The following is a 15,759-nucleotide window of genomic DNA, read 5'->3' on the forward strand; positions in this document are numbered from 1 at the left end:
ATTCAGGAAATTAGGTACCAATTATTGATATACTACCATTTTAAAAATTACATACAATTTCCTAACCAATCCTAAATATGTACTCTATAAATTTATATTTATCACGGCCCAAAATGTTACTCCAATAGCTGAACAATTTGTAATAATAATTCGCTGCATAGGCAAAAAATTATTCCTGAAAAAATCCGCGGCTACGTGAAGTTGATCTATTGAGAATTTTCGCAGACGAAAAACTTGACCGCCTTGTCGAACCCAACCTACTCACGAAGATTCAGCCTGTTATTAATCACTGAAAAAACCAAGGTGGCGGCTGCTGGACTATTATTTCACACCTATTCCGTGGCTTAACACATTTTCCACCAATGGCCACATGATTTTTCTTAACAAGCAACCCAATTCCACGTTGACCAGATTCTAGTGGGCAAAACTCACTCTACGTAACAAGCTTGATAATCACAGGTGTAACCTATGTAAAATCGCTCCGTAATTCCAGATAATTGGGTCCTGTGCCACGACTTACTGGTGCCTCAAGCTTTCACACGCATTTACAAAATCAGGGCCGTAAACAATCGAACCCCTTTTCCTTTGATTATCCCACTTCTTAACTTTAAAATTTGGATACAACAAATAAATCCACCAAACTGCTTTGAACGGCAAAATTTTAAACCATGAGTAATATTTGGATACGCCCTCTAAATTCCTTCTTGCTTTCTAACAATCGATAATCAAAAAATGTAGTAAAATTTAGCATCAATATATTACTTTACTTTCTAAGAGTGTGCCTTAAAAAACCGGCTGACATCTTTCGAAAATTACAGGAGTTTATTCGTTTCTTGTGGCTAGCTCTTGTTCGTTGTCTCAGAAATATAGGAAGGTAATTAAAACAATAAATAACGAAACAGTTGTTATTCTGTTAATCTCTGGAAGAAAATACAAGTGAGTAAATTGAGATGAGGCAGCTGAAAAGGAAACGAAAAACACATTCGTGTACCTTCAAAATAAATGCAATTAAAAAAAAACAGGTGCTTTGTATAAATGGCAAAATATAGCTACCCGTAGCTTAAATAAACCTTAAAAAAACTACTACGTAGAATTATTAAGTACGCGGCAATCTACAACGCAAGATTGTTTAAAGCGAAATTATTCTGTTCTTATAATCTTCACAAGCAAAGGGAATACGATTTTTCTTCGTGTATTAGTCAATTTAGTCGTAATACTGCACCAAAGAATATAAACGATACAATACCTTGAGTTCTCGGTCCACACGTGAAGATATCGCTGATGAATCTTTGCGACATGTTGCCAATACAGAACAGAACTCTCGTATATTGGAATTCTCGGTGATCAGGCATGGCGGTATTGAGTAGCATTTTCTATTACAAATATACCGATGTTCGGCACACAAAAAGAACAAAAGTTGGAAACGTGTTTTCAACAGGATGGTGCACCCGTGCATAACATTCATGCGAGAATACCTATCGGAGTAATTTTCCAGGAAATTTGCCCGAAGTGTACATAGAAACTCAAAGTAATGTTTTCCTAGAGAAAAAACATTTATAAAATTATGGAAGTATATACAAAAATTTAATTTTAAAAATTTAGAAAATTTTTAATTATCTTTAGACTGGCGTTGAATGTTGGGTAAAACTGTGAGAACCTTTTGATCCTGTTTCTCGTGTTCCCAGTTATGTCGTAATCTCATAATCTGTTTTCTATTATCAAAATTCTTGTGTCGTTTACGTTGATAATATACCCACTTCCCCTTTCTACGGGTAGTAGTATTTTGCAGTCCGGTTAATTGCGGATTGTTTCATTTCCTTCCTGTACAGTTCTAACGTTTTTCTGTGGTAAAGAGCTTCTGCCATTCGCATCGAGAACAAAAAACTAAACACAACAAAGATAATCTTTCTATAGCTAAAGCTATGTCGTGCATTCACTATAAGATCCAGTCGTGCAGGATATAAATAAAATCATTTTTCCAACCTCGTCTTTAATTGCTACTAAAAAAACTGGAGAAGAGGTTGCTGTACCCTTTTTAAAGGATTTTGTTTAATAAACTCAGCAAACGGTGTTCTTCTTGAAATTGGTTGAGTTGAATTGGATCCAAACGGAAGAACAATTTCTGAAGTTCTTGGGAAGAAACTCTACCATTTTCCTCTTTCTGACTTGGCAAAAAAATATTTTATTCGCGGCGGTTATACAAGAATCACTACATCCAGTCATCCACATCTCCAGTTAGCAGCCGCTCGAGCTTCGATTTTCTTGCTCTATATTTGTCTGGACGGAATTAATAATTCCGCACATTTTTGCACTAGTTGAATTTGAGTATTTCACCGATTTTTTTATGCAATTAACCAGACTTGTGATTCAAATCAATGATGATTTTTACGATGAAACAAAATGGTAAAAACATCACTAGTAAAAAGCCCAAACTGTAGTATTCTTGATCCATGTCCATAAGACGGTATAACACAAAAACGCCTACACCACTTAACTAATTCTTTCAAGAGCAGGCTGTATGCGTAAATCATATGGTTTTCTAGTTTTTTATTCCGCTACTGCTGTTTTTGTCTTCAATAGACAACGATACATGTTTACTATGTCCTACTTTCGACTATTACAATACCACTAGAACTGAGATTAACACCTGGATGTAATTTTTACATATCTAGCGTGGTAGTACTGTAGAATGCAACCTAAATTGCCCAAACTTAATTAACACGTTAATTAGGTACACATTATGCATTCACATTAAATATTGTCGGAGATTTTAATAACGCCCACCCAATGTCGAAATTTTTCTTTCCACTTGGTCTCGTTTCGGTCGAATTTATCAACGGCGCTTTGTTACGGGTCAACCCTACTAATTAAAAATAAATTAAACTTGAAGACTTCGCCAGTCAAAGATCGCGTAGCGGCAAGAGGTCAATCACGTTATTTATCGTGCCTGCATTTTAACTCTGGCGAACACTGTAGATTATTAAAGTGTAGTGGCTGGCGCTGGAAATTTGCAGTGCATTTGTTCCTAATATAAAAAAGAAGTCAATGTAAAAATAAACAAAAAGGTAAACGACCCATGATGTTAGCTAGCGCACCCACCTAATTTGCTTTATGGACAATACACCACACTATTACTACCTTTCCATTAAAGGGCAACGGCGGCGCACCTATTTTGTGCATCCCCCGAACGTCCCTTCCCGCCGTAGTAGTAGTAGACTGCAACCTACAATACGTTTATTGCCCAAACACGAATGGCTTTTTAATTTAATTAAACCAATCGATTTCAATTAGGTAATTAAGAGAAATAATTGTTATATCTTAGTACTTTACTCGGTTGTGTTCGTCGCACTTTCCCTGTCGCTTATTATTTATTTACCGGCAATTAATATGAATAATTTCACGGAATGTATCCGAATGACTGGGCGTTTGATTTATAGCCAATGGTACGGTACATAAGAGTAGGTATGACACGAGAGAAATTTTTTCACCTCGATACACAATTTCCTGAAAGCTATAGTACTTTTATTATTATTGCAAGTTCTCCATTAAGTTTGCCCTCTTCCGACGTTTTTCACTTTTACCATTGAGTAATTCTTCACTCAACGCTTTTACTATTGAACAAGGAAGACTGTGCTTAATATTTTTAGTTACTCAGATACGTTCGAATTAAAAATTATCAAAGTCCTCGTGTGAGATCGAAGGGACTTCAGCGCATTTTTGTGTGGCAGATCAGTATTCTATTAGCCACTTTTGACTCAACCATCAATAAAAGATCTTGCCGAAGGCTACTACATTCACTTTGTCGGTACCCGCTTCCCACTTTCCGCGTGCATTCGCATTTCGCGTTTTAAGTTTTGACTCCACCCTCAGTAAAATCTTGTCGGGGGCTATCATATTCCCTTTGACGGTACCCACTTCCGACGCCCCGTTCGCCCCAAATCAGTTAGATCTTGTCGGAGGCTACCACATTTTCTTTTTCGGTGCATACTTATATTACACTCACATTTTGGTGGATTTCGCTAAACACCTTCCACAAGATAGTACTTAATTTTTGGGGCACTTCTCATTACTCAAGCTCTATTGGCGACACGAGAAAGAGAGACAACGATTCGAGATTTATGAAACGTTAAACAAAACAAAATTCGCAACGGAAGGTAAAAGGCGCCCGAAGTTGACTACCTCTCGAAGACGCGCGCGCGCCTTGAAAAAGGTCGTTAATTTCGCCCCTAGGACAAAAAACAAAATTCCGCAGGAGTTGTGCGCGTTCACAACATCTTTCCGACGACACCAATTTGAAAAGAATCGGACCAAAACTGTAGTAGAAGATAGGAAAAAACTGAAAAACCTGCACGTTAGTAAACTACGCTCGAGGATGACGCCCAGATGTCGCCAACCCCACATCATGTAGCCCTGTCCCTAAGGTTGACAAATTACACGGACTTGTAGATACACGTACACCCGTTGCCATTGTACAAGAGTTCTTCTACGCGCCCACATTTGCTGCCAGCCAGCCAGCCAGCCAAAGTGAGATTAAAAGCTACTTTTTACAAATAAATTTGCAAAAATGCGCTAAAAAGGGGTAACCGCCTCTGGAAACCACTGATATCGGCATGTATCGAAAAAAATTGCACTTGTTTTCTTCGTAAAAGCGAGTAACGCACACATGAAAACATCTCAAAAAATTGATTCAAAAAAATTACCATAAATTTCAAATAATTCGGGTTAGTGTACGTGTACACAAAAGATTAATCTGCGCCAGCATAAACTTAATTAATTTAAACATTGGGCACTACGATTTTATGTACTTAAATGTTATTGTAACGTAAATTTAATTAGGTGATTTATTTATTTATAATTAAATAAATAAATTTATAAAAGTCTTGAAACGGATTAATTTATAACAGTTAAAATACGAGTATTATTTATGATTCACATAATTATACACCTATTATGACAGCGCGAACTGTTTATTACTTCGGCGTTGAAATTGGAACTGTCAAGCAAGTATTTTTCTATGAAGTTTTTGATAAAGACCTCCCCTTACATAACGGTTCGTCTATTGCGAGTGCTGTAATTTTTTAAGTTCATCGAATATTTTTGTTTCAATGTTTGATTTTTGTTTACAGGTTCCAACAAACCATCCTTTAGTGCACATAAAAATATAAAATATAATATGTACAGGGTGGTTGAAATTCGTGACTCACCATTGGGGCAAACTGCCTCTTTTTGTGACTTAAAAATCGAATTTGAAATTTTTGAAAAATCCTTCGAAATCACCGAAAATCTGAAAATATAATTCGCTTCACTTTTCCCTATCTTAAATGGTCGGAAATGGACGGTTTCCGTTAGCACCTCCTACGGGCACGATTTTTCGGCTATTACTTTCTTATTTCTTATGGACGCCATATTGGATTTTTACGGAATGAAATAAAAGACAACACAAGAATTTTATTGCAGTTCATCGCGATCATAGCAATGTTGATTCACCAAGATCCAGTTACCCGTGGATGTTCTGTTGAGAAGTGAATGTAAAACATTTGATTTTGAAGTGTGACGCGTTATTATTTTTCTTTTTTTTTACCTCTCGCATTTCGTAAAAATCCAATACGGCGTCCATAAGAAATAAGAAAGTTAAGCCTGTAGCTTCTACATCTACCGTGTTATTGAAATTCTGATAACAGATTCAGATTCTCAGCAAAAAGTGCCCATAGAAGGATCAGGAACAGACTCGGATCGTCTCGAAAAAAAGTGCTAAAGGGAACTGTGCATTTCAGACCGTTTAAGCTAGGGAAAATGAAAACAAAATTTGACATTTTCAGTTTTTCGGTGATATCTCAGTTATTTTCAAAGATTTTACCAAAATTTCAAATGCGTTTTTTTACTCACAAGCTTTAACCTAAACTGTATCTCTCACCGTTACGGAGATCCCAATGGTGAGCCACGCATTTCAGTCACTCTGTACTGTGTTGAGTTGGGTAGATTTACGAGTTTGTTTGGGCATGGGTCTGAATGTTCCACATGGTATATTCAAATTTGGGGTCTTGTTTGCTATTATGACTGTATACCACTCTTGTACAGATAAAGCGCATCTGTTTAAAAACCGAAATAGCTTAGTAAATGGTTGGGTTATAAGTGCAGGAGGCGCATTACACCCAAATCCGTTGCCCATTGATCTCGAAAAAGAGTCGCCCGGGAAAGTTATAGTTTGTACAAACCAATTTATTTGGATGAGACCTTTCATTATGAATACCATGAAGGGTAGAACGTGTGTTAACCCCCCCCCCCCTACCTCTCACTCGAAAACCTTGCCACCACTAAAGGCCTACGTATGCAAAATCTGAAACCAATTCCAATTGGTTGTCGTATGTAAAAGTGATGCACGTTTTACTTTCAAAAAGAGCATCTCAGAATATTCGTGGAGGGGTCCCCCTTTTAGACAGCGAAATTTGATGGCCGTCTGGCAATGTATAGGCTACCTACTGCAAAAATTCCAGGACGGCAGAAGTGAAGTGGCTCCGGACGTACGGACAAAACGTCTAACAAATCGACAACTTCTGGAGAGTCCCACAACATGATCCTAGCCGAGGATATCAAAATAAAAGTTCGAAGGTCCATGTGGGAGAGATTCCAAAGAGTATGGGATCAACAAAATAACAACAAACTCCGACGCGTAAAAGCAAAAGTCGATCCATGGCCTGCTATCGGAACAAGACGAGAGGAGATTTTTCTTACCAGAGCGCGAATTGGCCACTCTACAGTCACTCGCTCCCACCTGTTCCAAAAAGCCGCACCAGATATCTGTGACCTATGCGACACTGAAATCACCGTTTCTCATTTATTGTTAGAATGCACGAGGTACCAGAATGTAAGAAGAGCGTTACGGGTGCCACTCACACTGGAAGAAGCACTGTCTCCAAATAACCAGAAAACTATCCTCCTGTTCGCTAGGATTACTAGATTGGACAAAGAATTCTGATGAACGTCGTTTAATTGTGGTTTTTCAAAACTGAAATAGTACATGTATTTCTTTCCTAGGTTTTTTCCTCTGTTTCTTACCTTTTGTTACTACCTGTTTCCTTCTATCCGAGGTCTTATCTTGTGTGTGTTCAAGTAAGTCGTCTTCACAGACCCGAAGACGTGAATATATGTGTAACTTGTTCTTACCTTATTTCTTCTTACTATAATTCCGAAGTAGTACACTCGTTTTGCGATTAACGATTAACGTGTAGCACTAATAACCCAGTAGTTGATGAGCTGCACCTTAAAAAAAAAAAAAAAAAAAAAAAAAAAAATTGCGGAAAAGACGCTCGTTCTGTCTGTTGTTCATTAAAAAGATCGAAGTTGCCACATATTTTCAATGGAATCCAAAGGTAGCTATGAAATGGACTAGAATTACCTCTTTACAAATTTTCAGTAGTAATTTCCCGAAAGTTTGGTTGCGCATAGCAACGGTGTGGTGATAAATTTGGCAGAACAAAAAACCCGAAATAATTTTTTCAGTACCTTTGAATACGGCGTTTTGATTGGTCGACAACTAAAAGTGAAAAATAATCAAAAATATATGCATGCGAGTGATTTATTGGCTAACGAATGGATGACATAAAATGGGATTTGCAAATATTTCCCTTTTCAACTATTAATTTTGGCGTCTGATTTTATTGCAATTTTGAAACATCAATATATTACGATTATTACATCAACTTTTCACAAAAAAATTGTGTGGGTACGCGAGCAGGTGGTCCTCGTTTGGTTCTGGTCGTTATCGCCAACACCAAATAACGTAATCCACCTCCACCTGACCACCAAAAACCGTTCTCAGTATGCACTTTCCCACCGCATGTGTAAATTAGCCATTTCTGGGATTAACCTTTAATTGTCTGTAGACTCGCATAACGAGCTCGAGTATTACACTGTTATTAAATCGTTTATTTCTGCACGATTCTGTGCTAATAACAACCTGTGCGGGCTGTGCAACGTGGTGATTTAAAAGACCCGTTAAATGATAACGAAAGTAGCTACTGCGTTTCATTGCACGAAAATACTTTCATTTATTTTATGCAAATCGCAATCGGCGAACCATTTAACGGTACTAAATATTTGATCGTGCCGCAGGCCGCAAACGGGAGTAATTGCAATTATATAAATGTTCAACGAGTGTGAAGTACGCGTCTTGCCGATTAATTTATTTACATGCCGCTACCAGCTCAACCGAATTAATTAACATATCTGGCCGAACTTGACTTTTCACATATGTACTGTATACATATTTTAATCGGATATTAAATCTTTTTTATATGGACCGACAATAAGAAGAAAAATTACCAGTTCTCGAGGGAGTGCCTGCTGTAAGTAGTATACGAGGATGTTTTTGTGGCGTAGGTTCATCAGGCTGTATGTTACTCAACCTTCCGATTCCCATAATTACTTCTTCGCTCAATTTTGAAAGTTCACCAGACAAGACAGAACAATGTAGAATCCCGAAATATTTATATTATGTACAGATATACACATGCTGTTATTATACTAGCACGTTTGAGTTTGGAGTTTGCCCACCCTGTATTCAATTATCAATAAGTGTACACAAACAGGAATAAAATGCCACAAATGACAGTATTGTGGTGAAGAATGCGAATTAAAACGTTCTTATTGTAGGTAATTGCAATATTGTTTGTGAATATATGGACCGAAATCCTTGGAATTCATCACGTAATGCCCGTACTTTCCTCACTCAGGTTGAAAAGTCTTATGTATATGGCAATTTCCGTTCGTAATACAAACGTGGAAAAGTTACGGTGTGAATAAAGTAAACTTATTTCAAATTATGAACAAAGACATTTTTATGTAATTGTTGTAAGTACGTCAGTAGCGTTTTTGAATCTGATGTACCGCAATACCTATTTCTATCTATTTGTTTACTGCAATTGCAGATTAGGTTGTTATTTACATTAGAACGTGGTTCTACGTTTTAGTTCTCCTTAATCTCTTATCATAATATTCTCACAGATTGGCTCAGTACTCGTTTGTGGTCTGGTTTGATTCTCAGGGATATAAACACAGAAATCTACTTCAGAATATTAAATATTTAATTAATTGTGACGTAAGCACTCACAATTCGATAGCAAACGAGCAAGGTGTTCAAAGTTTATGTTTATGTTCACACGATATACGAATACAACTGTTTTGGAATATTTTGTTTGGATACCATCACATTTTGTTGTGATTAACACAGGTGCTTAAAAAAACAAAAAATGAATGAACGGATTTACATAAATGTAAAAATAATGTATTTCAAACAAGTCAAGAACGTGCACGAATGTTTCAAAAAATCTCGGTAATCTCTCTGCTGACGCGACCAATAGCGGTAAATACGCAGCGTGATCCAACTGTATTCATAATTCTATGTCCTTTCATTTTTGCGAAGAATACGAAATAGCGCCGGAACAAAATTACCGTAGATTCCCACAGCCTGTTTCAATCAGCTACGTACCAAACTCTGCAGTAACTTAAAATGAATTCCCCCTGCGCCCTTACACTTTACTGGTCTATGTTGTGACTTGTGAGGGTTAAAGGAATACAAATTAATCAAATACCTAACGATGTTACTAGTACCTGTTTCAAAGAGCGTTGGGGTAGAATTTGGATGGGAGTACAGGCAGTGGCGGACTAAGGGGGGGGGGGGGGCAGGGCGGTCCGCCCCGAGCCCCGTCACTAGAGTAGGCCCCCGATGCGTTGCAACTGCAAAGAGAGAAAAAAAAAGACCTAGTGGTGAGGTGGCCGGTGGGGAGGCGAGCGGCGGTCGGCGACGGCGTCGGGTCGGTATTCAGCAGAATAAAAGCGCGGAAAAATAAATTTTAAGATTTCATCATTTGTTATGTATCAATAAAACCTTATTCACATTCATAGCATTTTTCTATTCGTTTGTTGTGATTCATGGGTTAGAAAAGTAGGGCAGGTGGGGCCCCACTCTGAAAACCGCCCCAGGTCTCATAGACCCTTAATCCGCCACTGAGTACAGGGTCCGCACACCTCAGAAAATTAAAAATTAAAATTTGCACAACTCTTTTGCAGATAAGGCCAATTTTTTTAACCGAAATAGCTTAGTACATTTTTTGTTTATAAAGTAAAGGTAGTAGCACGAAATAGTGCATTTTCCCTTTGTAGGGGATCTTACTTGGTAGGAATAGAACACAAAAAAAAACAATAATTGACGTCACAATCGATGTTGATTTAATCAATGATCTCAAAAATATTACAAATAGGTCTGCTATTATTATATTATGCCAATATTTGAATTTGAATTAATTTTTACTAAAAAGGAGAATCAACATGTAGTCGGAGAAAATATTAATATCAAAACCGGCTTCCGCAGGTCCTACCGAGCTATAATCCTTAAGTCGATTGTATCGAATACCAATATGTAATCAAACGTTAAATCAGGGAATCGAGAAATTTACCTTCGAATTCTGGTCAAATGGTCGTCTGAATTCAGAAGGGCGCGTTCTGTAAATCTGTAACAGACAACAACACAAACAAACAAATAAAAGTGTTAATAAATCGCACTGCACATAAAATATTGCGAAATAGCAATACTAACGTCACTAAGTAGGTAAATCGTATACTAAAACTGTAATAATACTCAAAAATAATCAATAATTCGAATGACTTTACACTAGCAAAAGCAAAAGTTTGAACGACTATTAACGACTGTCCTTACAGTCCGGATATAACAGCATAAAAGTGACGTCAGATTCAAGAAAAATACTTTACGATGCGCACATAACTAAATTTCTCTTGCATAGCAATGCAATCTAATCAAGTCAAACATAAACAAGATAATATAAGCCGATTCTTCGTAACGTGACCCAAAATTGTAGATATCGGTTTCAGGCAAAACTTCGGTAACTTCAAAAACAGATATGAATATCGTAGTAACAAAAGTAATCGCAGACAAGGTCTTTATCGATAAGTATATTCTTCGACAACGACACAGGTAGTGTAAGTCAAGCAGATGTATCGGGGAAATTTATAACATCCGTTAACCTTTAAGGTGTCGTATATATATCGTTACAATTCTGGAAGAAATCACGCAGTGTAGCTCAACAAACTCCATGTAATTAGGTCACAGGTACTGGTTGGTAGAATTGAAGTCGAATTTACGCAGCCGGTAATGTAAAAACATCCACTCACTTGCAAAAATGGCGCGTTTAAATAAAACTGCTAAATCATTCAAGTTGAGGAAGTCAAAACCCTAAAAAACATGTCTTAAGAAAAATACTGCGTAATAATATAGCATATCTCGAATTGTTTATCGATGGAGTCACGAAGACATCAAAGAGAAAGACAAACCCACTCCAAAGGATATTATGGTAAAAGCAAAACAATAAATCCCTCTTTAACCAGTAAAAGTAATGGTTACAAAGAGAACTTTTGCATCTAATCAGTTCGAAGGCAGAAACTTTACTGCGTGTAAGGAACGAAGAAAATAGTTTTACATGCTGCTGCTTTGGTAACAATAGACATGCAAATGTGTGGTAATTAAATATTGATTTAATAGTAGTAGGTTCTTGATATAATTTCCAATTAAATGACCCGCAAAAAGCAAGGACGAAATGGAAACGGATTGCTGCAAATCTCGCAAGAAATATGTCTTTAATACGTCGCTCGAGTTGATTATTCAAATGCGACACTTGACCATGAACAAGAAAATCAATTTATACCCCCTCCCTCCCCCCGGTGCCCAATTGATCGTGCCCCCCCCCCCCCCGCCCATTTCAAAAGTTTCATTTGCCACTAAAGGAATGCAATATTTGAGATCAACTGGTTGTTACGTGAAAAAGTTATGCACATGTTACTTTCAAAAATGATATACCCCCCCCCCCCCGCTCCCCCTCCACATAAGAAGACAAGAACATGTGATGGCCGTTTGGCACACTTTCATGGTATAGGCTACTTATTCAAAAAAATGCAGGACTCTATTCCCCTAAACGTAGTTCAAAAACGCAGAAGGGGTCCGGATGGACGGACAACACGGAAACAATAGCACATCTTTTTTAATTCCTAAAAAAATGCGCTAAAAATCGGATTGAAGCATATTTATTTCTCCTTTAAACTACATTTTGTGGACCCTCCGGCCCTATAGGTGTATGTACCTTGTGTGCTATATGGGGCCGTCTCTTAGTGAACATTAAATCAAAAACAAGTTAACGAAATCTTAATTATACAGGGTGGGTTTTTCTTATTTAGTAAACGAATGTCGGAAACTAGCAGATAGAGAGACGGTTAACTGCAGAGAGAATTGCAGTAGTAAGTAAATATTCCTATAAAAATTGTTTTTCTCTTATTATTTACTATAAAAATAATCTAAAAAAGAAGACTTTTTTGTTTTATGGAAATCCTCGTTTTATTTGGGCCATTACTCAAAGTATGGCATACAAAAAATATCAGATGTTTGTTCTTAATTAATTTTTTGTATCTTTGTTATTATCCACTCCAGAAAAGAATTATTAAACAAAAGTTGTAGGAAATGAAGTATTTAATAATACAGAATGAGTGATTTGGTTTGCTATATTTTCTCAGTAATGACACAACGAATGTCACTTTTTCTTTGGAAGATTTTTTCTAAGATTAATAATAATGAAACCAGAGCCGTCGAACGAAATAAGTAAAAAAACATTCTTGTTACCGTTAGCCTTGCATTTTTACCAAAAATCACAAAGAGAATTTACATGAGCTCCTAAACATGCAATTATTTTCCTATTTAACAGTTACTTTATTCTAATTTCGAGATCTTCATACTAAACATTTGACGGAATGAGATAAAAGACAAAAAAAGAAAGATAATGATCTGTCACATTCGTACATTTATCAGAAAAATTTCAAAATCAAATGTTTTACACTCATTTCTTAACGAAACATCTAGAGTTTCTAGAGATTTAAATAAGCACATCATACTTCCTGGAGAAAATGCTTCATATCGACTTTCATGTCTTATTGCCTGTGACTAATCCTTTATCGACTTGACGACGCCCTGATGTCACTCTAGAAAATTCGCTGCAATATGAATCGTTCAATTTCTGTTGCCGGCTTCCGTTCCAGTCATTTTTACTGTCTGCATCTAATGATTTTTTTAATTTCGCTTCACCTGAAATTGTCAATATCTCTGTCTCCTCGCGGGATACGATAGAAGACTTGGCAAGACTGCGCTTTATTTACTGATTTAAATGTAACAAACGTTGGTTGTAATTGACCTTTGAAGGATGCTCTCTACTCATGCTTCACATCTGATTTTACGGTAGCTGAAATAAATTCATGGAAATATACGTTGTTCTTTGTATTAACTAATTCTTCTAAGAAATCCTGCTTTGGGTTTAGGAGGGTGCGATTGATTGTATACTGTAGGGTTACAAAGTTGGTCAACAGATACCATTTTACATTTGTTGTAGTAACGTCATATTTTACCTGTGCTGTTAAAATCAAAATCAAGACATCATCGTATGGTTTATTTTCTAAAGAGGAAGAGAAAAGAGAAGAACTGCGTGTACTTAAGCTTCTTCAAACGGATTCTAACACTTTGAACATAACACCCTAGTAATTAAGCGATCAGTTATAAAAGGAATAGTTTTTATTAACTTTGTGCAAATGACACCATTCTAGTTTCCCTGTAAACTACCTATGCAATTGAGTTCCTCGATCCTGTTACAAATCTACCTATTCCAACTCATTAAAATAAAAACTGCAACCGTAAGGTCGAGGTAGGTCAAAAACCATCCGAAATCTCCGTTATACCTGTGCAACATCGGCAAAGGAGTTTTATTTCAATCTCGGATAATCAAAGAACCGAACAGGTAGCCGTGTGAAATACCACGCGAATTTCGCAAAAAATGAGCAAGGACCTAACCCACGCTCACCAACATAATTTTTATTGATACGTGGGTGAAGTATCTTATTCCTTCCAGTAATTTACTGGTGGATATGGACAATTTTATAAAACAAATACTACACTTTTTCGAACGACATAATCCACATTCCGTTTTTTTATTAACCGCAACATTGTTGTGAAACCGCAAGTCTCGACCGTATTGTAGGGAGCGAAACTTGTTTTTCACCACCTAATAATAACGCCCTTGTCTATCATTTATGACAAGAAGAAATTTTAATGATGACGACCGTTCTATTTCGGTGCACAAATTAATTTTAGTTTTCATTTTCAGATGATGAAGCATGTGCAGCTTTCTCCTTACAGGAGTAGAGCTGACACGGTGTCTTTAAGTTCAACCACGTCCTATGGGAGTCTTAGTCCAGAGCCCTTAGGAAGTAGGTCTTCAAGCTATTCTTCGTTAAGTGAATCTAATCCGCAGGTTAGTACTTACTTGTTTTTATAACTATCTCCATCACTCCAGCGTTCAATAATTGTTTTGGTAGTGGTTGGCGGATGTGAAAATCTACCAATAAAATTTATTTCTTTGCGAACAAAAATGCAACCAAACAACGCATTATAACTTGTAAAGACCGAAGATCGCACCAGAACAATTATTGAACGTCCGTTACTACACGTGTGGTGTGGTCCTAAAAGGTTGTGACCCCAAAAAACAGGCACTAATGACAAGTGACAAGTTGCGAATTCAAAACAAGAAAACCTATTGCTTATAATTATAATGTAAGAAATATAGCGCTCAAATTAAATTGTAGCGTTGAGTGAAAGAATCGCTTTCACTCAACGATTGTAGGTACTGTGTTTTCGAAGATCCATATCAAGGTCGTCAGGTGCGCAAAATCATCTTCAGTACAATTTCGTCCATTTTCAGTAGCGTCTCGTCTCGTGCGAAATGTGGTTTTTCGTGTTACTCGGATATAATTTTAAAGAATCATAAGGCCGAAGTTCGACCTTACAAGGCAGCCTATTTCCACGGGAAATGGTTTTAAAATATTCCCACGCATTGTAATCTTGCGTCTTTCCCATCAAGGTATAGTTGGTTAATTTGCGGCGGCCACCTACTTGTTCTTGGACGTCAAACGGGTCTTTCTTATTTATTATAGTTTTTATGTTTTACAACCAAAATAATCCTATTGTATTTGTGAGTCATTTCGATGTACTTAACTTTATTTTATTGTTCTTTCGAATTGGGACTATGTCCTTAGTATTCTCACGTTGCCTTGTCCATGAAACAAACGTGATTAGTTCATTTTTAATAATCTTCCTATTCTTAACTAATTCCTCACTGTATTTTTTTAGGACTTTCATTTCGCATAAAATGTTCAGCGAATACTGGATATAGCGATAGTAACAAAAGTATTGTAGCGAATATTCCAGAAATACCGGTTGACATCGAGGCACCATGAAAGATTAGCCATCAGTACCTATGTTCAAAATGTTCGTTTGCAATTGCTCGCCTGAAGTAGATTCTTCCGAGAGAACTACTGAATACTATCAGAGAACCATGACAAATGTCAGGCCGAAATATTGCGTAGTTCAATCGCTATGTAAGTACGAGCGAATTAAAGGTATTTGGTTTACAGAGCAAAGCAACCCACTTATTTTCCAGAAATATCGGAAATGGAGTGCAATGTTGAAAAAATAGCAAAGTGCATATGGGTTGTTATTCTCTGTTGTTGTTCTTCAATATTCTTTTTAGTATGTTTAGACATAACCCAGCCTCTTACGTCCCACTTTATGTGACATCACGTACTCACTGCAAACTGCGTGAAACATTACAGTGGCGAGTGTGCAAATTTCAAAATTTTATCGGGCATTGCTCCCAA

At 36.9% G+C, this 15,759-nt stretch overlaps 1 protein-coding gene across 2 annotated transcripts in view; it reads left to right on the top strand.

The window, feature by feature from the left end:
• The window catches only part of LOC116171219, a 91,607-nt gene that overhangs the window by 32,669 nt on the left and 43,179 nt on the right, over positions 1-15,759 (top strand). For both annotated transcript variants that reach the window (XM_031487942.1, XM_031487943.1), the window contains exon 2: positions 14,211-14,357. In XM_031487942.1, the coding sequence (XP_031343802.1) occupies positions 14,211-14,357 (147 nt within the window). The remainder of the gene's footprint in view (positions 1-14,210; positions 14,358-15,759) is intronic.

Source organism: Photinus pyralis, unplaced genomic scaffold (genome assembly GCF_008802855.1).
Source record: "Photinus pyralis isolate 1611_PpyrPB1 unplaced genomic scaffold, Ppyr1.3 Ppyr1.4_LG5, whole genome shotgun sequence".
NCBI classification, from domain to species: domain Eukaryota; kingdom Metazoa; phylum Arthropoda; class Insecta; order Coleoptera; family Lampyridae; genus Photinus; species Photinus pyralis.